We start from the raw sequence: 24,202 nt of genomic DNA, 5'->3' as shown, positions 1-24,202 counted from the left end.
TATACCTGGATGTAGTACTTACACAGTTAACCATGTGGTTGGCTGGGTCACATACTTCTAGTTGTACATGTGTAAGTTTTCTGGGAGTTCACACTCCTGGGTTGCATTCTTGGCTACAGTGTTCACATGTTTTTAATTCGTGCTAAGAACATGGGGTTTGCCAGAGGTTGCTACACCAGTTTTCATGTTCGCACATATCTGGCTACAATATTTAAGAGGTCAAACATTCGGTTGCAGTCCCAGGAATCCTAAACAGTTGCCAGTACTGTTGGCATATGTGGACAACACCAGGGATAGAACTCATGACCTCATCCTTGTAAGGTGGATGCTTTTGCCACTGAGCCATTCACTGGGTTTCCCTTACTTCCATTTTTATATAACAACCAAAAAACAGAGATAGGATTAGTTATTGGAAACATTTATTTTGTAGTTAGTTTTGTTATTTCAAAATTTAAAAAAATTGACAATATTACAAATAATGGTCTGTAAGTAGGGGACCATAGATGAATATTAGTTATTGCAGATATCTCATATCAGTTGTTGGATGGTGGGCACAATTATATTTTATTCTGTTTTTCTCAGAGTAGCTCCTGTTCAATGTGAGGGACAATATTACAATGCTACCATCGCTCTAAAGTGCAAGGGATTACCGAGACCATCATGATGGTGCTTTGGGCCTTCAAGAGTCACACCTAGTAGTGCTTAGGCCCCTTAGAGTTAAACCTGGCAATGCTCAGAGGACAGTGTAGTGTCAGGGATCAGGGGTAAGCTGTATGTGTGGAATGCCCTTTAACACCTGTACTGGTCTCTCTGACCCCCCACAGTCATATTTATAATACACAAGTAATTTAATATTGTCAGGAAAATTTTAAACAAATATTTAATACCTTTATTATTTAAAAATATGTTAATGGCCAGCTGTGTGGCTTCAGTGGTCGAATATCTTGTATCACAACGCACCGAGCATTGTCATGTGTGGCCCTGGTGCCTGCTCTTTCCAACCTGAACACCATTGGTGTGGTCCAGATCCACGCAAGAGAAAAATACATACATATGTGTATATATGTATTTGAAAGTGGGCAAAAACAGATAAGATTTCCTTATTTATGGTAAGAATTCAAGTTAGCATGTATAGTTCATTTTAATGCCCATTTTTATTTTAAGGGTTCTGATGACTGTCTTGTAAAAATCTGGGCAACAGATGATGGGAGATTATTAGCTACTTTAAGAGGACATGCTGCCGAAATATCAGACATGGCAGTGAACTATGAAAATACCATGATAGCAGCTGGAAGTTGTGATAAAATGATCAGAGTCTGGTGTCTTCGAACATGTGCGCCTTTGGCTGTTCTTCAGGGCCACAGTGCATCTATAACTTCACTTCAGGTAATTGTTTTCATCTTTGTAAAGTCCTTTATGATTGTAATTTAAAGTTAACTTTTAAGAAGTTCCTTTGATAATTTATATTGTACAATCAGCTATTATAGAAAAAAATTTCTTTATAGCTATATGACTTAAACAAGGTGGTTATGACAGTCCATGCAGGTTGTTTTCTGGTACTGTTTATATAGACAAAAATGATTTTATTATTTGCACTGTTTCATTCATCTTGTAAGATAATGTTTTTGTTTTTCAGTTCTCACCATTGTGCAGTGGCTCAAAGAGATACCTATCCTCTACTGGAGCAGACGGCACTATTTGCTTTTGGCTCTGGGATGCTGGAACCCTTAAAATAAAGTCAGTTCCTCTTTTATTTTATAGAGTAAATTTATTCAATGGTTATGATTATAATTATTTTTGCTTTACATAACAAACTTCAACTTATATAATAGATCAGGGTAGTTTAGGAAAATGGAACCATTACATTTTTGCTAATGTGTATCTGGATAGCTATGCTCTATCTCATGCCCCATATTAGAATCTTGCATTTGTGCTTTCACCAAAATAAGTACCTTGGTTTATCAGAATAAGCTAGCAAGTGTGTGCTGTCATTGGATTGAAAAGGCGAAGTTCAAATGTTACTGTAATTAAAAGGCTTTTAAAAATTAGCCAGACCAGGACTAACTTCTCTATCTACACTATGTGAACATTCAAATGAATGTAGTGGGAGAGGAAGTGCTGTATTCATCCCATGAACAGCTTATGAAGAAGTAAGTGTATGTGGTGATTTTGCTATTGAAATGGCCATCTCTATGCCCTTATGTTATTATTTAGACTAGAGGATATTTAATAGTGATCTCACTTTAACTCAAGTTGAATTATTTAAGAAAAGAATATATATATGTTATATATACATTTTAAAATAGCAGTACCTAGGTAATTACTTGTAATACAAGGAATGTACGCTTAATGTTTATAGTTATTTCTGAATGATACCTCATTGTGGAGCATTTAAGTGATTGTGCCAGTTTAAGTAATATAAAATTATTAAAAACCATTGTAATTAAAAACATGGTTCTTTGGAGAAAGTAAATTGATTTCACTTGTTTTGCATTTTGATTTTTGTTTTGCTGAGTATAGAAGCCAGGTTATGCTGAAAGGCATGTTCCTTACATTGAACCACTGGCTTTTTTATATGCTTTTTGAATATTTAAAATATTAAATATTCATTTTGCTACTTTGTATAAACAATAATGATAATTGCTCTTTAAGTATTTTTCACTTGTGTATGGATATGATTACAATACCGGAGAAAAAAGTGATTAGTAATTTTTTAATTAGCATAGATTGTTTTACAAAAACTCATTAGCCAATTATTTTGTTAAACATATTTATTGGATTCTTGAAAAGTAAATTACTGTATCTAAATGATTTTTCAAAAACAATTACATAGAACTACCACTACACATACTATTTAATATCTTTCACAAATTTTAATGTAAATGTAAGTATGAGACTTGATGATTTTTGTTTTTTTTAAATTATTTTTAATAATTGTAGTCATTAAAGTATATTTCAGTGGATTGTTACATACTTTATTCAATAATTTTTCTATTTGGTGCATTTCATTCTTTAGTAAATAAATAATCTTCTCTAATATTACAATTTTCTTCAAAACCTTTTGAGCAAGAGTCAGACAGAAGTGAGAGTAGTGTTTTCTTCATTCTACACCTTGGTACACCTAGTTTTCTTTCTATATTTGCACATTATTGACAACTGCTAAAAATTTTGATAGATATAGATTGTTAAAACATTTTTTCACATAGGCTTTAAGCCAAGGCAAAAATTATTTAGAACTATAATGCTTCTCTTTATTTTAATATGACAAAAGGCACAAATTTTGATGCAACTCTTGAGTTGAAATTGATTAAATGACAAAAAACTCTAGATTAAAATCTATTAGTTTAAAATATCAACATTTTTATGTGAAATTATATCACATCATGAGTTGTTAAGTCCTTGTCTAAGAGTTTACTAGTTGCTTGTTGGTAGTTGAGCCTGCTCTGTTAGTTTCTGTGTGTTAAGTGTAGTGGCTTTTGTGTTACTAACCTGTCTGATTTGATGTGCTCTACTGGAATTTCAGTATTGAGGAATTCGGAGGTGTGGACTGTACCAGCCTTTTGTATACTTTGAGGAAGTGACTTTAACAGTCTGTGTTAATGCATTAATTGAAATAATCAATTATTCAGTAATTAAAACCCATATGAAAATTCAAATGTTACCTTGGCCTAAACTCATGCACCTGCTAAATGATAGAGATGGGAACTGAACTCATTCTGAACCCAAAGATGTATCTTAAAATATTCCCACAAATAAGCATTATATTTATGCTTTTTTCTTTCTAAAAATAATAAAGCCTGTTTAATGTGTTAGTCTTTATGATTTTCATATTCTTCTTATGAGTATCAACTGAAAGGTTGTTTGACACAATGATTGTGTTAAAAGATTAACAAAAATACAGATTTATGACCCATAAACTATTAGGTGGTGCAGTGCTTATAGTTAATGTTATAATTCAAATTAATGTACTTAAAATGCAATAAGTTTTGGTGCAGAGAGATACTACACTGGGCATTGCAGTTGCCTGGCATGTAACTGACCTTGTTTGATTCCTGGCATCCCATATAGTCCCTGAGCACCATTAGGAGTAATCCCTAAGTGCAGAACTAGGAGTAAGCCCTGAGCACCACTGACTGTAGCCCAAAACATTTTTTTTTTTATTGCAATGAATTTAGTTTTTCTGTTTTCAGATTTCAAGAATTTTTTAAGTGGCTTGCTCTTTATTCTTATGTTCTTCCTCAACCACCTTATCTCCCTTTCTTAACTCTATGGTTTTTTTTTTTTCTTTTTGGGTCACACCTGGAGATGCACGGGGGTTACTCCTGGCTCTGCACTCAGGAATTGCTCCTGGTAGTGCTCAGGGGAACATACGGGATGCTGGGAATTGAACCCAGGTTGGCCGCGTGCAAGGCAAACGCCCTACCCGCTGTGCTATTGCTCCAGCCCCTTAACTGTATGTTTGTATGCTTGCTTATCTCCACTCTGGAGAAGCCAGTATTCTCTCTTCAAACTGTACTTCCTTACTGCTTCCCCGGCCGCCCCCCGCGCGCGCGCACACACACACACACACACACACACACACACACACACACACACACACACACACACACACACACACACACACACACACACACACACACACATCTTTAAGTAAGTTTAAATAAAAACTATTATCTTGCTCCACTGAGGGAAAAAAAGGAACTCTTAAGCAACTCTTGTGTTTCCAAACTATAATTTTTGAAGCCATAGAAATAGTACAGTGAGTGAGGCGCTTGACTTGCACATAGCTGACCTGGTTTCAATCCCCAGTACCCCATAAGGTCCCCTGAGCATCACCATATGTACCCCCACTCTTCCCCCCCCCAAAAAAAAAACCCTATCATTTTCAGCTATATCTGAGAATATTAAGCTGTTGTGAAATATATTTACGCTTTTTTTGTTTTAACTTTTACGGACTGGAGTGATAGCACAGTGACCAACCTGGGTTTGATTCCTCTGTCCCTCTCAGAGCCCAGCAAGCTACCGAGAGTATCCCACCTGCACAGCAGAGCCTGGCAAGCTACCCGTGGTGTATTCGATATGCCAAAAACAGTAACAACAAAGTCTCACAATAGAGATATTACTGGTGCCCGCTCGATTAAATTGATGAACAATGGGATAACAGTGCTAACAGTGCTAAACTACATACCTGGTCAGAGTACTTTATACTTTTTCCTCCAAATGATTGCAAGAATGGAATCACAGAACCTTAGTCAATAACAAAAATAGTAAAATAAATAAAATATAAATGATTATAAGAGTGAAACTATATTGCTATGGGTTATGAAAATTATGCATTAAACTCTCCATTGGAAGCTTATTATTTCTGGGAGCTTTTTCACTATTGTCAGAAAAAGTAGGCCAAAATGTATATTAGGGAGTAGGTTTTAAATACAGTGGCATGTAACTGGCAATTATGAAAATAATGTTGGCTATTAAAATGTTATGAATTCAAATTAAGTTTTCTCTATGGCTCATTTATATTAAATATTTTATGTCGGTAATATTAACGGAAGACATACCATCTGTAACGTAATTGTGACCTGTAATTCTGTGTACCACTATTTTGGTTGAACTTTATAGCTGAAATAAGATTTAAACAGTATTCAGATTTTTGCCACACAGTATCAATTTCATTGTGTAGTCTTAATAACATACATATCCTCATATTAGGAGGCACCTAGTATGTTGTGTGACACCAGAAAGGATTAGTTATTAATGGTATGTGATAATTTTCCTTATGTATGTGTGCTTTGCTACTTTACTATATGAATACTTCCTATATGAGTAAAAGTCTTAACTGGGATTATGTCCTATAGGTAATCAGGGACTGGGAAATACCTCGAGTTTCAGCTTGTTTTTAGGAAAGGAGCCATCTGTTGCTTCTTAGTTAATTTTGTCCTTCTGTAATTATTTTGAGCAGTTTAGTTTTGGTGTTTCTAGTGTATTTAGGATATTTTCAATGTCAGTTTGTTTTTTGTATTGTAGTCCAAGACCTACAAAATTTACCGAGCGCCCTCGACCAGGAGTGCAAATGATCTGTTCTTCTTTCAGCGCTGGTAAGACTTTACTTATTTTTAGTCTCCCATTTTATGTTATATTAAAAGGCTTTAAGTGGAACAAATGAAGGGTTCTAAAATATTTACTGTTGTGACATAAATTATAGTCTTAATATAAACCCCAGGGAATGATAATAAATTTATTTAGAAACATTTAACTTTCCCAGAATTTAATTTATATACTTACATGACTAACAAATTATGACAGTTATGTTCTGATAAGAGAGAATAGTTTGAAAATTGACTCTTCTAAATCATTAATCTTGGACTGGGTTGCCCCTATTAAATAAAAGTATTTTAAATTTGTTGCATAGTTTCATAAATTATGGGGGTTCTTATAGCTAAAATAAAATTGATTTTATATGTCTTTATTACTGTGCTCCAGATTGTTGTTTGCTCTTTGTTAAGTATGTATGTAGAAATGCAAATACTCAGATTGTGTTTGGAGGTAATACAGAAACATTTTGATGATATTAAGAGTTTTTAAAACATGATCTAGAGAGTACAGGTGAATTGAGAAAATAATTAGATTTATTAGTCCATGCTTCTTGTGCCAGTTCTTGCCGTATTTATTTTAGTTTTACTCTTATTTTCTCATTTCCTAATTGTGGCTAACAATAATTCCAACCTGAGATTAATTACTAATCTATTTTTCCTATAGTAATATCCAACAGTCTTAATTTTTAATATTGTTCCTTCTGCAACTGCTGGGGAAGCTGCTTTATTTCCAGATTTAACACAAATAAGGTCACCTATATGTGCATTAAAAATATTTGAATATACTTTATTTATGACTTTGGGGGAGAGTATTTATTCAAAAGTAAGAGTAAATTGTATACACATTTAGCTAATATAAGGTGGAATGAAAGTGCTAGACAGTCTCATTACTGTCTAGTTCCAAGGAGAACAGGCATTTTTGATTACAATTTTTATGGGCAGTTTACTTAGGCAAATTATACTTTGAAAGTTGGATAGAGTATTATCTGGTGAAAATAGCAATTAAAGTCTTGATTTCCAGGAAGATTCATTCATTATTAGGTAATTATCTGATCACTCTGTAAAGGGGTTCTAAAGGAAAACTTTGCTTCTCTTTAAATACTAAAAATTTAATCCTGATCTAACTCCTCTTATAATTTCAGGTTAGATATATAGATATGAGATAAATATTAGTACTAGAATAAAATAGTGTATATTCTGATCTTAATATGCTGTGTAATGATGCTTGCATTTTTGTCACCTAATTTTCATGTAATTTGAAATTTTATCTAATCAGTATTCAATGTTTTTCCTCAGGTGGAATGTTTCTGGCCACAGGAAGCACAGATCATATTATTAGGGTTTATTTTTTTGGTGCAGGTCAACCAGAAAAAATATCAGAATTGGAATTTCATACTGTAAGTATTAGTATTGGTGAAAAGAATTAGAGGAGTACAATTTAAGTCTAACAGTTTATATTCACAATCCTCCTTTTCATCTTTCTGTAGGACAAAGTTGACAGTATCCAGTTTTCCAACACAAGTAACAGGTAAAATACTGTTTTATAGAATTCCAATTTTTAAATTCAGAAATATGATTCTAGTAGTAAGGTTTTAATTAGAATCATATTCAACTTTATCACCCAAGTTTTTTATTATGTTTACACATGATAATAACCCTGACATGGAAAGGAAGACATATCCTTTTATTTTCTAATGTTAGTTTTTTTGGTCTCTATTGTAATATATACTTACTTGTACATAGAGCAAGAAAAATACACAAAGCATTGTGAGGTGTAGCCCAGATCCCACGCAACATAAAAATAATAATATGAACTTTATCTACTTAACATACCTATACATAACAGAGTGCAAGGAAACTTTTAAGTAGAAATGGGAAAGTATCACATTGTGCTTTGGAGCAAAGCTATTTATTGATGATAAACTTAGATGGCATCTAAAGTTTCCCCTTTTTTTTTTTTAATGAAAGCTATATTTCTAGACACTTGAAATTAAGTTCAAGTTTTTAAGATTGATAGGAAATCTGTATTTTTCAATTAAAAAGCATTCATTTGCTTGCCTAATAATCTTCCTGGAAATCAAGACCTTAATTGTTCAATTAGAAAGTAAAATAAGTGGCCTGAATCACTGCCCAATTTTAGTTTTGAGAGCTAGCTTTCACATTGGAACTTTTTTTTCCTAAGTTTTAGAAATCCATTTTTCAAAATTCAAAATTCTTAGATTTCTTGAGAATAGTAGAGAAATCTCTGTTATAGTAATATGTAAATAAAAGATAAGTGCTCTCCTTTTTTTGTAAATAAAAAATTCTAGGAAAATACATTTTAGTAGTTTGTATGATTTTTATTGGGGTGTGTGGTTGAACTCTTTAATACAGGTTTGTAAGTGGGAGTCGTGATGGAACTGCACGTATTTGGCATTTTAAACGAAGAGAATGGAAGAGCATTTTGTTGGATATGGCTACTCGTCCAGCAGGGTAAGATAAAAGATCAATCTTGAAATATTACATAAATAAAAAAAAGTATTTTTAAAGTATGCTTCTTTGGGGTCAGGAATTCCAGTTTTAAGGAACACCTAGCTATGCTTAGGGTTTACTCCTGACTCTGTGCTCAGGGATCCCTCCTGATGGTAACTGTAACCATACTTGGTGACAGATCAAACAGGTACATGCAAGGCAAGAACCTTAAACCCTGTTCTAAGTCTCCAGACTCTAAAGTATACTTTTTTCCTAATTTAGTTTTGTCAAGGGTATGATAATAAAACAGTATTTGTTGGCAGTTTTACTAGTTTTTCCAGAAAGTGCAATGTAAAATATTTTATATATCAGAGAGTATTAATGTCGTGCGACTAGTCATTTTTCTAGCCTTGAGAAATTCTAGATTATAACTTGTTTTGTTTTGGGTAGTTTATAATATTATTCATTTATATTTATGTGTAATTTTCTCTGTTGGGAAACAGACCAGAGACAAGAGCATAAAAGCAACAGTAAAAGATGAAGAGTGGGCAGCATTGTACAATCCTTGATCCAGATAGTGATAATTATCCGAGGTTTTCTATTGTTAGTGGCCTGGGAATGCTTGAATCCTGTTTTTTTCTCCCTCTTGATACAGCTTTTGCTATCATTCTTTGTGGTTTCAAACTGTTCTTAATGACTTAAGTATAGTTTTCCATGTTAATGAACATAAGCCTAAATTATAAGAAAATAAGTTTAGGTTTTTGTCATGCCAGTATTTTACTAAAATCACTGTAAACAATTATTGCCTCCATTTTCAGCCAAAACCTTCAAGGAATAGAAGATAAGATCACAAAAATGAAAGTCACAATGGTAGCATGGGATCGACATGACAATACAGTTATAACTGCAGTTAATAACATGACTCTGAAAGTTTGGAATTCTTATACTGGTCAACTAATTCATGTCCTGATGGTGAGAAAAGAAAACACTGATTATTTTAATGTATAAGCAAAACTTATTATAGAATGGGGTATTTTAATTGGTAGTAATTTTTATATATTAGATGAACTAGCCATACCTAGTTGTTACTCAGGGATCACTCTTGGCTCTGTGCTCAGGGATCACACCTAGTGATACCAGCATTCTAATCTTGGTTGACTGCATGCAAGACAAAGCACTATCTCTTTGGCCCAGGAAATAATTTTTAAATGTAGTTAAAATGTAGTTAAAACAAATTTAGCTTTAAAATATAGATTCTTGCTTGATTTTAGAATCTTAGACTACAAGTAGTCTTAGGTTTCACCAAATAATAACTGTTTCATTGTTATATAAGTACATTTAGAGGTATTTTGCCATTTAATAACTTACTAAAATCTCATTTCTAGAGATGTAATCATGTTGGTATATGTGGTTGAATTTATTTTAATAATCTAATAATTAAAAAATATTTTTAATTTTTGCCAATTCAAAAATATTTTCAGGGTCATGAAGATGAGGTATTTGTTCTTGAGCCACACCCATTTGATCCGAGAGTTCTCTTTTCTGCTGGTCATGATGGAAATGTTATTGTGTGGGATCTCGCAAGAGGAGTCAAAATTCGATCTTATTTCAACATGGTAATTATCAATCTCTTTATTTTATGATTGTTAAGGATTTGGAAACTTTAATTACAGGTGTTCTGCATATCACAAAGGAAATCCATTTAAAAATTGTATATTTTGACTTAAAGATTTAAAGATATTATTTATTCTACACTTTCTAAGATGCCAAATTTAAAGGAAAATTAATTGTACATTTTATCATACCTGTGTGTAAACATGCCTGGGTTTTAAAAATAATAGTGAAAGCTTGAGAACTGACAATATAAAGATAGTTCTAAAAAGTTGTTTGCAAAGCCATATAAAGAAATAAAATGTTTTTATTAACATTAATTGTATTTCGTCAGCAGTCCTCTTGTGCACCAGAGTTTGAATTAAATTTGTTCATTTTAAAATTAAAACCAAATAATAGGTAAACTTGCCTTTTATCAAATTATAAAGTACCAAATAATTTGGGGGATTAAAGTCTTTTCCCATCGTTACCCATACTTACTATGTAGAATGTAGAGTATACTTTACTGAGGATCGAATTATAGTGGTTTCATACCACAGACAGCCTATTGTTCAGTTTCCATTCCCTTATATATACTGCCCGAAGTAAAATGGATATCTCAAATTACTTATTTTATATAGTCATTTTTTTTTAACAAAATCAACTTTCTGTATGTTATATACCTTTAAATGAAGAAAAGAAAAAGGAAAAATGTTTCTCTACTATTTTGGCGTTTTTAGATCTTTAAATAGTCAGATAGTCAGTTACAGAAATTTCTCTGGCAATACATATTGCATACCATGAAACAATACAGCTAGTAGTGTGTGCATTGTCAGTTATTTTACAAAAAATAATACTAAATGTGGTTTGGAAAAATTTTATTAGTGACAGAAATCATCGTTCTATATCTAATGCCTTACTGTATATAAAATATAAAAAGTACTATTTGTCAAATTCTTAGTTTTCTAAAGTTAGTGATAGATGGATTTCCTTAGTGATTATGTGCATGTTTCCAATATTAAACAGATTTTTAAAATGGAGGAAATTTTTTAAAGATACATTCTTAAATAAGCAGATAAAGAACCTTTTCTTTACTCTTTTTCAAGCCTTATGTTTCTGGTTTGCTCTTTTTGAACTTCTCTGCTAAATAAGGACATTTGTTATATTTAAATCTGTCTCTAATACCTCTCAAAAGAGAACAACTAGCATATTATAGAGGTAGTAGTGACCCTGTTTAGTAGTACAGTAGTTTTAAAGGGCATTGAGTAGCGTATAAGGAAAGTTTCTCTGAAGTAGAATGTTTCACCTTCTAGAAGGGTGACATTTCTTCATCAGGTAAGTTAGTCAAAATAATACACCACCTTATCAACAGATGAAAAAAGATGGATTTGCTCACAGTTATTACAAATTAGTTACTAAATTAGGAAACGTCAACCATATTTCGGTTATATTATTTGAAATTAACTGAGGAATTTTTTTACATCAGTGCCTTGCCATTCATTAAGCAGAAGTAAGGACTTTTTTTTAAATGAATAAGCGATTTTTCAAAAGTCCAAAGGTGAGAAGTAATAGCTTAGATATAACAAGTAGGAGAATATGATACATAAATTCTTCATACTAACACCCAAGAAAGGATTTAAAAGGATTTAAAAAATTTGTTCTTTATTAAAAATAAAAGCAAAATGAGGCTTTAATGTGTTAATAGAAAGACACTTATTTAATTTTTTACATAATTTTTAATTAACTTCTACTTAATACCTCATTTGTGTGCAGTGAAACGTAATAAATCAGGATAGCTTTATTGCCATTTTTAAAAATTGAATATCATTACTTTTATGAATGGAGAAACTGCGTAACAGAAATGAAGTGCTTTGTCTGGTTTACCTAGGTTAGGTCATACTTATTATGAAGAAACTTGGGGGTTTAAACCCATATTTAAACTGCACATGGCTGTTGCTATTGTGTTAATGCTAATTCTAGCTATGCTTGGTCATCGCACAAGTATATACAACGTTCACTTAGTAGTCAATATGTCAAGTAGGTGATGTTTTATAATGTTATTTACTGAGTAGATTTTCTGAAGTCATGCTACAGAGTTCAAAGATCTTTTTTCCTGTCTCAACTTATTAAGTTATTTAATAACCCTAACTTCTTTACTGTCTCCACTCTTCATTTCATTGTTTATAAGAGAAAGGGGAAAGTATTATGTCCAACCTGACTATTAAGGAAACAGATAAACAATTTGAGGGAGAAGTAAAAGTTTGTGTTCACTATTGCTATCATGAATCTGAGTTTTTTAACTCTGATTTTAACTATCTGGCCTTATGTTGCAAAGTTCTTGAATTACTAAAATGTCCAAAAAGTTAATTAACAAATCTAATTGCTGATAATAAATAATTCAACTTGGTGAATATTTTTGAATACCATATAGAGAGACTAATTTTAGTGTCTCCAGAGGGTTAAAAATTAATAACTCTTGCAGTATTCCATTTTTACACTTGAAATGTTTAATATTTACATAAAATTTTAATAAGATCAAGTAATAAGAGTTTTAAAACAAACTTCTAAGGAAATTTATCATTATCTTCAACATGTAAACAAGGAATGCAAATTGTATCTTTAAAATAAAAAAATAGTTTGGGGGCTGGACCAAATAATAACGTAAGTAGGGCACCTGCCTTGCATGTGACCGGCCTGGGCTCAGTCACCAGCATCCCATATGGTCACCTGAGCCCTACCAGGAGTCATCCCTGAGTGCAGAGCAAGGAGTAAGCCCTGAGCACAGCCAGTTATGGCTGCTCCCCCACCCCCAATTGTTTTAATATACAAGTTCTTAAAAGTGAAGTCTTAATCAAGTTGATTTGGTGAATGGGGCTTAACATTTTTTTATAATTGAATTTTTCACTTTAGATTTACAGTACCTTTGCAAATGATAATGAACTCATGTAATAAATTTTTATATTAATTAGCCTTTTATAAATATATTTTTTAGGTTTACAACATTTTGTTACAGCATTTTGACATTTAAATGATAGTCAGAAATCCTGTGTTATATGTTAGATATTTCATTCCTTTTAATGCTGTTTTAACGTTTTAAAATTAGATTGATATTTAGCGTGTTGATACTAATTAAATAAATATTTTAAAATAATTTTTTTCAACCATAACTTAATCTTTTGAAAATCTTACTCTTTTTTTCGGGACTTCCTAGATTTATAAACAACTTAAAAGATTTGAACTTGAGAAAAGAGATATTTAATTCCTTTGTGCTTATATAATCCTCTAATTTATTCCAGAATCTTAAATTATTACTTGCCTACTCACATCATCTAGGAAAACGGAATCAGTTTTCCCCAATTTTATTTGTAGCTTTTCTCCTAATAGAGGTTCAGAATGTAAGAAGTAACTGGGGACTGGTTGCGTTTTTTTTATTATTGTTGTTATAAGAAGTATATAAAATAACAGATAATGTAATGCAGGACATGAAATACAACACACAGTACATGTCCTTATATACACTACCTCCCCAAGTCAAAGTACTAAAAATCAAAAATAAAAAAATTCTGTAAATCAACAAAGCATTCACTGGCAAAGTATAATATGTAAAGTTTTAGCCTCTTAAATATTTATTACAGAATAAACCTGAAACAACTGTAGAGGTAATTACAAACATTAAATAACTTTAGGGCCAGAGAGATAGCTCACTGTGTTAAGAGTGCATGCTTTGCATGCAGGAGGCATGCACCTGAGCACCGCAAGCTCCCCTGAGCACTTGCAGCTGGGAGTAGCCACTGATCACTGCTAGGTGTGCCCCTCCTCCACCAAAAGAAAAATGCTGTGCTTTATTCTATTTTTTTTTTTAAACTTCTCTAGATTCATCTAAAAACTCCATTTTATTCTTTTTTTCAGTCCTTATATTTCCTATCTGGGGGAAGAACACTATTTGGTTATTAGGAATTGCTTATTAATGCTATTCTAAATTGTCCAGATTTAGTTTAGCAAGCCCACATATTTTTGACAGTGATAGGAATAGGTAATAATACAGCTTTGTCTTTAGTGGAGTTGTTTAAAGGTTCGAATTCCAATTCCATGATAAAAGGGATACAAACTATTCCAGAAATAATTGGAAAATGTGTGCTAGCTCTGAATTGAAGTTGGGCAGTGTTGTAGTATTGACTTCCCTGAAAAGGGTAGACAGATTTAGAAATTTAATTTAACCATAAACACAAAATTGTTTTATAGTTTTCTACTATTACTACAGTTTAGACAAATTTTAACAAGTTTAAGTGAATATTAAATTTATGAAAAGAAACTTTCAAATTTTTTAGTAGGCCAGTTGATGGATTAGTAGATTGTAAATAAAATGAATTTAGAGTGGGGCTTGTAGAACCTATGTTATCTCTGTGTCTGGCACTTTTGCTTTATTTTTCTTGCTTTCTCTACCATTCCAGCTTTGTCTGACCCTCATATTTCATATCTTTTCTATTTCTGTCACATTTCAAAGCTCTAGTTTGTTGTTGCCTATCTTGTTTTAATTTTAATTTATAAGTATAATATGTCTTGCTAAAAAAGCAATTATTGTTTTTGATTTTTAATTTTGTTGTTTTATAGGTAAATACCAAATAACTATTTTCATTTATTTTTTTCTTATTTTATAATTGTTCTCTTAACCTTTCTTTTACTTAAGAGATTAAAAAAATGTTCCAGTGTCCACTAATCCAGAACAGTATATTTCTCCTTGCAACGTTCCAAATCAGCAGAGGCTGCCAATCCACCACTCAGAATTTTTGCACTTGGCATACTTCTGACATTGACGTGTTCTCAGTGTGACCTCTATTTTAGTTTTAGACAACTGTAGCTGCATGTATTCAGTTAGGGAAAAAAGAAGCTTAAACTAGGTGTATTTAATACTGCACTCTTTTATGTAGCATCATTTTGATCCTTCTTTTTTCCTTCATCCTTTGTTGGTCCATCTCCCATCATTTATCAGAATCAAATTAGATGATGTGTGCAAATTATATTTATAGGATTCTTGTTCTTTTAGCATCTCTGGTTAAGAACTCAGTCTTCTAACTAGAAACGAGTTAATGTCACTTTCTTATTGCTGTATGGGCTTTTGTTTCTTTTTTTCAATTATATCTTGGTACTAAAAAAATGTGCCTTACAAATTATTGCCATGAATTGGAGTTTCTGTAGCTTATTGCAGTCATAGGATAAGTAACTTACATTTTGTGGGCATTTTCCAAGAACTGTTATCACAGAAGTATTTGAGATTTGAAAGTTACATGGAAAAAATAGTAATTACGTACATTGTAAACATGCAGGTTTTTATTATTAGCAATACTGCAGCAAATATTTGAGATCTTATACAAACAACATCTGGGAATCACAAGGAAGAGTGAGACAGCATCAGGTAAACCTGATTTGTAGTGAAGTTGGGAAGCCAGTGGTACCTAAAAGGATAAATTTTAATAGATTATAATGGTATCATAGCACATGAGAAAAGGATGATTTTTGTATCTATAGGAATCATTTCAGGGTGGAAGGTCATAATATTCTGTTGAGTGGAGAGAATTGGAGCTCTCTTAAAAGATAAATAAAAATTAAGTAAGAAAAATCATTTTGTGATGCTGGAAAGATAGTAAAATGGTTGTCACTTACTTTGTATGAGTGTGACCCAGATTTAATTCCTATCACCACATAATGCCTGTAGTGATTCCTGAGCACAGAGCCAGGAGTAAGTCCTAAGATCAGCTGGGTAAGACCCAGTGCCTACCCCTTGCCCCACACCCCAAATAAGAAAAATTTTGTAAGCAACATTATAGATAATACTCATATTCTAAATTAATCTGTAATAAAATTTGCAAAGTGGATAATAATATTTAAAAAACTTAAAATAGATAATTGATGACCTCAAATTAATTTTTTGGCCATAAATATGTTCATATAGTAAATATAGTAATATAGGTCCAGGGAGTATAGTGGTTAAGGCATTTAATGTTATATGCGGAAACATTAGTAAATATAGGCCCAGAGAGTTAGTATCATGGTTAGGATATTTAATGTTGCATGTGGCAGACCTCTTCTCTGCCCCCAGCATCACTCAAGGCTCTTGAGCCCTGCCAGGAGTAAGACATGTGTATTGCTGGATATATGTTGTAAAACATTAAAAAAGAAACAAAGTCAGTTTGGGGGGAGGGAAGGTTATTTTGTGTTTCAGGAACTTTTTTATCAGCAAATTTTTTTTTTTTTTTCTTTTTTGTATCACACCCGGCGATGCACAGGGGTTACTCCTGGCTCTTCACTCAGGAATTACTCCTGGCGGTGCTCAGGGGACCATATGGGATGCTGGGAATCGAACCTGGGTCGACCGTATGCAAGGCAAACACTCTCCCCGCTGTGCTATTGCTCCATGCCCTCATCAGCAAAATCTTAACAGAAAAATTTTAGGAGTAGGTAGATAAGAAATTGGTGGGGGTGGCGATAGGGGGAGATACTGGACTTGGTGTTTTTTTGACTGATTGAATAAAAGATTTGGGCTGTAGATTATACAGGATATATTGAGCATATAAAGTCTAAGTGATTTGACAACAATGGTATTCTTAATGGAAGTAAGAAAAATGTAAAGTAAAACTGATGTTTTAAATTTTGTGTTTGTTTTGAGGCTGAACTATTGAATTATGTAAATGAAAATGGCCAGCCAGCACTTGGAGAGCAAAGGCTTAAAAAGGGCTAGAAGTGAAAGGAAGGAAACTGTAAAGTCTTCCAGGTAGAATTATACACACTCTTCATGGAGGCATAGCAGCATAGAGAATTTAAAACAATGTTAGAAATAGTTGCATTTAGGAGAATAGAAGAGCAAGCACAGTCTGTAATTGAGAAGAGTAAGTTAGGAGGAGGCCATGCCAATAGGCCAGAGATCCCAAAGGAGGATAAATTTCAAGGAGGGCTTGGTTATAGAATATTGGTAAATATTATTAAATTTTCAGTTACTGTTTATTTTGCTAAAGAGTTTTTCTCTTTGAGTAAAGTCTACAGTAGGGCTAGAAAGATAAAACTCAAAAGGACTTGGAGAACATACTTTGTATATTGAAGCCTCAGATTCAGTTCCCAGCACTGTATAGTCCCCTGGACATAGTCCTGTCTGGTACCTCTTAACCTATACTTTATTTATTTTTAAGTCTATAGCTCGAAGTACAGACTTGGTAGTAAACTGCATTCATATGTGAAGCCCTGGGTTTGATCTCTGGTATGGGTAGGGGTAACATGTATAACTGATTTTATCAATTCAGTTACTAGTTTCCTTTTTTCATTCTTATGTAAATCTGGCACTATTTAATTTGGAAGAAATTTCCAGTTTTACTTTAAAAATATAACAAATGTTGAAATGATCAGATCCCCAAAGATTTATTAATATCTATTTTTGAATCTCTTGATTTTGTTGTCACATAGTTGACATCAGTAAATATTTCTGAAATAAGTAGGTGAAGATAAACAATAGAAAACTGCTTTTAAACTTGGAGCAATAATTCCAACATTGATTTTTCAGTATAGGAAAGGCACTTAGAGTAATCTTACATCTATATTTCTTCCATTAAGAGATATCATTGTTTACATGATAACTGTGATAATTAGGCTTCCAAGATTTACTTAGTTATCTGTGATAGCATACGTTTTTAATCATTTGTTTTCTCCAAAATTGATTTAAAACATTTTTTTACATTTGATATTTTTAAGTTAAAGTAACATCATATTTATGTATTGTTTATGTAGTAGAAGTACTGGTTTATACTTTTCAAATGTGTTTTATAATTTCAAATATGTTACCACAGTATAACCACCACCAAAATGATAACAACCCTCTGTCACAACATGTTGAACCACTTATATCCTTTGCACATACCCCTACATGCAGTTTTGTACTTAGAATCCAATGGTTTTGTTTTGCCTGTACCTTTCTTTGGTGGTATTTTATATTTGTCCTCTGACTTTGTTTACCCTGATCCTCTCTGTAATGCCATCCACGTTGTTCTAATGGCAAGATCACTTTTCCCATAGCTGACTTGTATTTATTTCATTCTGTAAAAAAACAGATGCCTTGTATTTTTTTGTCCAGTCAAATCAATAAATCTTGGTTTATCCTATCACTAAAACTAACATTTTGAGGGTAATGCTTAGCATATTGTAAACTTATGAAGATAATTTTTATAAATTAATAATTAGAAGTTTTTGAGTACTTTCTAGGTAAGGTGCTCCATTCTAATCAATGGTATGGGGTAGGGGGAATGAATGAGAGACAATCTACTCTGGTCTTTGACTTAGAATATTTTAAAAGTGTGGTTCTGCTTAGGTAGTGCATACTTTTAACCTTCCTCATTTGTGTCAGATTTCTCTAGGAATGCGTTCTTCAATATATGTATTTTTAATCCTCTTGAATTAATACGATTTTCTGACTGTAGTTTTAGTCTTCATTCTAGTGCTTTTAGCATCCCTCATTTCCAGATATATCTAGTTCTTAAAAATCCATCTGAGCATTAGATTTTAGAATTTTTAAAACTGGATAGGTTGGTGATAATTCTTTAAGTGATTTCTGTCATTTCACAGAGAGATGATATGCACATTACAAGAGGGTCTTTGGTTCTCAGGCCTCATTTCTCTGTCTCTTTCGGTTTTTCATCTATCCACCGCACACAGATTCAAAAAGTTGTGGATGGTGTTAGGCCTTGTTACAGGTACTCTATTCATTAAGGATGACAGTTCTTTCGTCATACTTCTAAACCAATTGTATCTTTTTTTGAGTTAAACCTAAGTTAACAAGATTGTACTACTAATTTCTTGGAAAATTTTGTTTCTTTAGTTGATCTTAGAGCTTTTCTACAAGTCATTTAATTTCTTTCATCTTTTTCATCTTGTTCAAAAAAGTTATCTAAAGTGAATTCTTTAATGTAATCTATTATCTTTTCTTTTTAACTCTTGGAGATCTTACAATGATTAATAAACTTTTCTCAGTTTATTGTTAATTCATGTGTATGAGTTGTATTTGTTCTTTATGTATGTCCCAAATAATGTTAGTTGGCATACTTAATTTCATTAGGTGAATTGATCATCTAAAAATAACTTATTTTAAAAATTTGTCACTACCACTTATTTGTTTTGTAATTTAGTACAGCAGTCAATGGTTACTACTGTACTATCCTAATATTAAAATTTATTAACTTATAAGTAAAACATTTGATTTTTGGTTTTTAAGATGTCAGTAGTTTGTAGTTACACATGAATATTCAATAGTGTCTTTGTTAATTAAATTTAATCTTTGAGAGTATTTAGACATAAATACTTCCACCCCAGTTTAAGAAGATCAAATCCTATAAGATTTGACTTATATTAACTTACGAAAAGTTGGAGAATATTTAATGTAGTGAAAGTAAATATTTTGCAATATATATCAGTTGGAAAGCCCAGTATAGTTATTTATTACTTGAGGAGCTATTTCAAAAGAAAAACATAGAATTTTAGGTGGCCAGAGCGATAGGACAAGGATTAAGGCATTTACTTGCCTTGTACATGCAGACTTCTTTTCAGTCCACAGCACTGCATTTTATGCCCTGGAACTTCAGGAGTGATCCCTGAGCATAGAGCCAGGAGTAAACAAGCCTTGAGCACAGCCATACGTGCTCCACAACAAAAAATTTTAGGACAATTATGAGCATCATTTCTAATTAGTAAAGCAGATGTGCAGTGCTTTCTTTAAAGAGTAACAGTTAATTCGTGTAAGATGATTTTCCTTTTTTTTTTTTTTTAAATATACTTTCATTCTTTCACCGTGAAGTTCTTTGAAGTAAAACCGATGCCTTACACTGAAACCATTAGTTCCATATTGTCATATTCATAGCGGCGTGTGTTTTGAATGTCCTTCAATGGGATTTCTGTCTTTTCTTTGCCTTTTTTTTTTCCTAATGTAGCTTTGAAAGTTTCACCTCAAGAATTCTTTTAAGAGCTTTTTGACCATCTGTAAAAGTGGCAACACTGATATATATCATTGATACAGTCTTTGAAGGATATAAGCTCACCCCCTTCCAAAAAAATATAAGGGGGCTGAAATGATAGTACAGCACATGGGGTGCTTACCTTCCACATGTGCAACCTTGGTTCAGTCTCCAGCATTCCATGTGGTATACTGAGCCCACCAGGAGTGGTCTCTGAGTAAGCAGAGCCAGGAGTAAGCCCTGACTAATTTGCTGGGTATTGCAAAAGGAAAAAAAAAAACCCACAGGGATCAAGATTGCCTAAACATCGCATGAAAGTTGCTGTGCACAGGAGTATTGTGTCAATACATGATGGCACTTTTGAGTCAGGCGTCTTTCAGATCTCCTGTTCTGTTGTATACTTACAACTTTAAACTTAATAACTAATACAGCACTTCTTTTTTTTCTCTTTGTTTTTTGTGAAATTTTGAGTGAACTGAGATGAGTAATAGCACATGACCAAGGCCATTTTAATTCTTAGTGTTGTCTTTTGTGTGAAATTCTATTTAGAGATGACCTTGTTCATGTGGTTACTGAAAACAGTTCATGTAATGTTTAGAATACGTTGACAAATAGAGATTTGAATTCTGACAGAAATTTCATTTTTAGCAAATAGTGAGCTATATTAGTAGTATTCTGTCTGGAGAATTAGTTTTATTCTTTCTTGATTTTGAGTAGTAATAGAGTTGAATTATACTCCATCATCTGCATTCTTAAATATCCATTTTTTAAAGTATGCTAGACATTAGATAAGTTCACCAAATTTCTTTAATATTTTTTTAAGTTTTTCTCATTTCTTTCTTTATATCACCATTTAACACTGATAAACACCAATGTACTTAGTCCTTTTTAACAACCCAAAGAAAAAGCTTTTCTTTTCGAGGCGAACTCTTTTGTTCTTACACAGAATCCTTCTTTTTAGAGCAGTATTTTCTCTTGAGCAAAATGCTATCCTTCCTTGATAAATCAACTATTCTTCAAATTTTAATTTTTCTTCTTTATTTGACAATAAACTATACATCTATTCCTCTCCCATATTTTTAACACTAGAGAAAGAAAAATACCACTTCTCTTTTTCCAGCATTTTCTGGGGTTTGGGTTTATTACTAATGAAAATCAGTTTGTTCTAGATCAGTGGATACCGGAACAGAGAGGAGGTATTTTCTTACCTGATAATGTATGTGTGTTCCGATTCTGCTAATCCAGAAATCCAATTGCATTTGTTGGAATCATCCTTAGTTGTTATTTGTTAGGGAGTCAACTCCCTCTTTTAGTTGTTTTCTGAAATTCAGTCCCTAGATGTGCTTTAGATAGGGTAGAATTTTTACCTCTTTCAGAGCACTGCTAAGAAGTTTTCAACTGGAACATAGTCTGAAGAAGCACTGAGAGCAAAAAAATTCAGAGTGGTGATTGGCCACCTCTGTTTGATTGACAGGTTGCAGGGAGAAACCCATTCGTTCTGGATTAATGGAACTGGAAAACAGAAAACAATTATCAGGTAAAAAAAACCTTTTCTTTAACCTTTGAAATTCACCATTTAAAAAATGAGTCAATCAAGGGATTTTATTACCAAGCAGGAAAAAAATTTAGTGTCTTGTGAGCAGTGATCTCTGGCTACTACTTCCAAGAGTTAGCAAAACATCACTACCATTACTACACATTCTTGGCCTTTGTTGAAAGGGCTTGATTAAATGGAATATGAATGAGGTGCTATTACGTTTTAAATCTGGGTTAAAGATGTGAAGCAGAATTCTGTGGGTGGGGGATATTGGTGTTACTTTATTTCCTGAATTGTATCTGGTTTCTGGATAAGTAGAACACTTTGTTTTTCCAGGTTATTAATCTGGCACTTTTCATGACTATTACTTTGTTACTGTATTCCGTTTGTTATACCTAACTTTACTTCATTAGGATGTGTCCTTATAAATCTTTTATTATAAATTTTAGTGACTATATCGACCAACTCTGTATTTTATTGACAGTTTTCTGACTGTTGGTTAAAAACATTTCAGATTGAAGGCCAAGGACATGGTGCAGTATTTGACTGCAAATGCTCTCCTGATGGTCAGCATTTTGCATGCACAGACTCACATGGACATCTTTTAATTTTTGGATTTGGCTCCAGTAGTAAATATGATAAGGTAGAGTATTATGACATTCTTCTCTCTATAGTTTTTGTTCGTCTTTTTTTTTTTTTTTTTTTTTTTTTACTGAATGCATATGTGTGGTAGGATTATATTTGGGGATATAAAGGTTGTCATAAGATTAACATAAATCTTGTTAAGATTTTTAATAATTTGGAATGGCCAGAGATAATACACGATTTACAGCACTTGCTTGAATGCATTCTACCTTGGTTCAGTTTGCAGCACTGTAGTATGGCCTCCTGAGCACAGCTCTGTGTGACCCCAGAATGCAATAACTCGGAAACATGTCTAAGAGAAGAGGATGAAGATGGTTGTTAAATCTCCTTACATCATGTAATAATTAGACCTTAATGAATATATTTCAGAAGTAATGAGTTTACTTGAATAGAATGATCTAGATCAGGGCTCTTAAGTACTGATCTATAAGCTAGCAATGGGAGAGATCCAGAAAGGGAATCTTTGAAATTATCTAACGTGTTTTACTTATATGGATAATGTACTTTATTCTGGGCCATAGAGCTGTGGCTTTCTGTGGTTCTTGAGACTTATATGAACTGTTTATGGTAGCTAGTGTTGAATATTATAGAAGGCTGTATCTGAGATTACTGTCTAAAAGGTTTGAATGGTTTATTTGCTGTAGTCATAAAGTCATAAAAGTATGCAAATTCATAGATAAGTTTAAAAAATTTAATATTAACCAGTAAAATTCTGTTTTAGGTATATCAGGCATTTGCTCACATCAGTAATTTTACTTGCTTAGAGCAGTTAAAGAAAATCTTAGAAAGTTTTGTCATGTTAATTTTAAATGTTGCTTACTGTATGCTTAAGAAGTATCTTAAATTATAGATTTAAAGAATTTATTTTGAATCCTAAATTGTATGACTTCCTTAGCATACAATTTGTTAGCAAAGTGCTGACAAATAATTTTTAGTAATTAAGAAATATAAAACATGTACCTCTAAATAAAAGTTTAACTGATTAGTGCATAAATTTGATTTTACCATTTAATTAGAAATTATATAACTTATTTAATATTTGCTTTTTTGTATAAAACTTCCTGATTGAGGAAGAAAATCCAACTACTTTTCTGTTCGTTAAATTTAATGTAGAAGCTACAAGATTTATTTAAAATCGATTCAAGAAAAGAATGAATCAAGATACCTGTAATATTCTTCTACTGGTGTATCTTAATGTCATGTCTTACATGAAAGTGTTAGCCCTCTGTTAGAAGTCTCTGATGATAAACTTTAACATTTCTATTCTTTTTAATGACCTTTCTACAGATAGCAGACCAGATGTTTTTTCATAGTGATTATCGGCCCCTTATCCGTGATGCCAATAATTTTGTATTAGATGAACAGACTCAACAAGCACCTCATCTCATGCCCCCTCCCTTTTTGGTTGATGTTGATGGTAACCCTCATCCATCAAGATATCAAAGATTGGTTCCTGGTCGTGAAAATTGCAGAGAGGAGCAACTTATCCCTCAAATGGGAGTAACTTCCTCAGGTATGTGCTCATTTTAATCAACAGATTTTTTTTCCTTCTGATTTCTTAGAAAATTATTAATTTGTAATCCCTAATATGATATCAGATGAATGAACTTGTTTATATATTCATACAGCAACTTATATTGGTGATGTTTGTCCCTGATATCTGTTAACCAGATAAGTGCAATAGTGCTTCAACTAGATAGGACCCGTGCTTTCATAGATGAACTAGATGAGTAAAAATGATAGTTACAGGTTGATAATTAGTTAGAAATTGTGACTTTGGAAGTAGAATAATGGTATGTGAGAAAGAATTAACACTAGCTTACCTATTAACATCGAAGACTATTTTTAAGTGTAATTAACTTTTATGTCTATAAGATAGGGATGAAGAATATTGAGAT

The 24,202-nt window shown here is 32.5% G+C and overlaps 1 protein-coding gene across 4 annotated transcripts in view; it reads left to right on the top strand.

The window, feature by feature from the left end:
• The window catches only part of PHIP (pleckstrin homology domain interacting protein), a 142,635-nt gene that overhangs the window by 54,166 nt on the left and 64,267 nt on the right, over positions 1 to 24,202 (top strand). For all 4 annotated transcript variants that reach the window (XM_055134740.1, XM_055134742.1, XM_055134743.1 and 1 more), the window contains exons 8-17: positions 1,165 to 1,386; positions 1,637 to 1,737; positions 6,028 to 6,098; positions 7,392 to 7,492; positions 7,583 to 7,623; positions 8,469 to 8,567; positions 9,365 to 9,518; positions 10,028 to 10,162; positions 22,174 to 22,302; positions 23,592 to 23,817. In XM_055134740.1, the coding sequence (XP_054990715.1) occupies positions 1,165 to 1,386; positions 1,637 to 1,737; positions 6,028 to 6,098; positions 7,392 to 7,492; positions 7,583 to 7,623; positions 8,469 to 8,567; positions 9,365 to 9,518; positions 10,028 to 10,162; positions 22,174 to 22,302; positions 23,592 to 23,817 (1,279 nt within the window). The remainder of the gene's footprint in view (positions 1 to 1,164; positions 1,387 to 1,636; positions 1,738 to 6,027; positions 6,099 to 7,391; positions 7,493 to 7,582; positions 7,624 to 8,468; positions 8,568 to 9,364; positions 9,519 to 10,027; positions 10,163 to 22,173; positions 22,303 to 23,591; positions 23,818 to 24,202) is intronic.

This window comes from Sorex araneus, chromosome 4, assembly GCF_027595985.1.
Source record: "Sorex araneus isolate mSorAra2 chromosome 4, mSorAra2.pri, whole genome shotgun sequence".
NCBI classification, from domain to species: Eukaryota; Metazoa; Chordata; class Mammalia; order Eulipotyphla; family Soricidae; genus Sorex; species Sorex araneus.
Note: the sequence above shows the minus strand (reverse complement) of the source record. Positions and strands in the feature narration are given on the sequence as shown.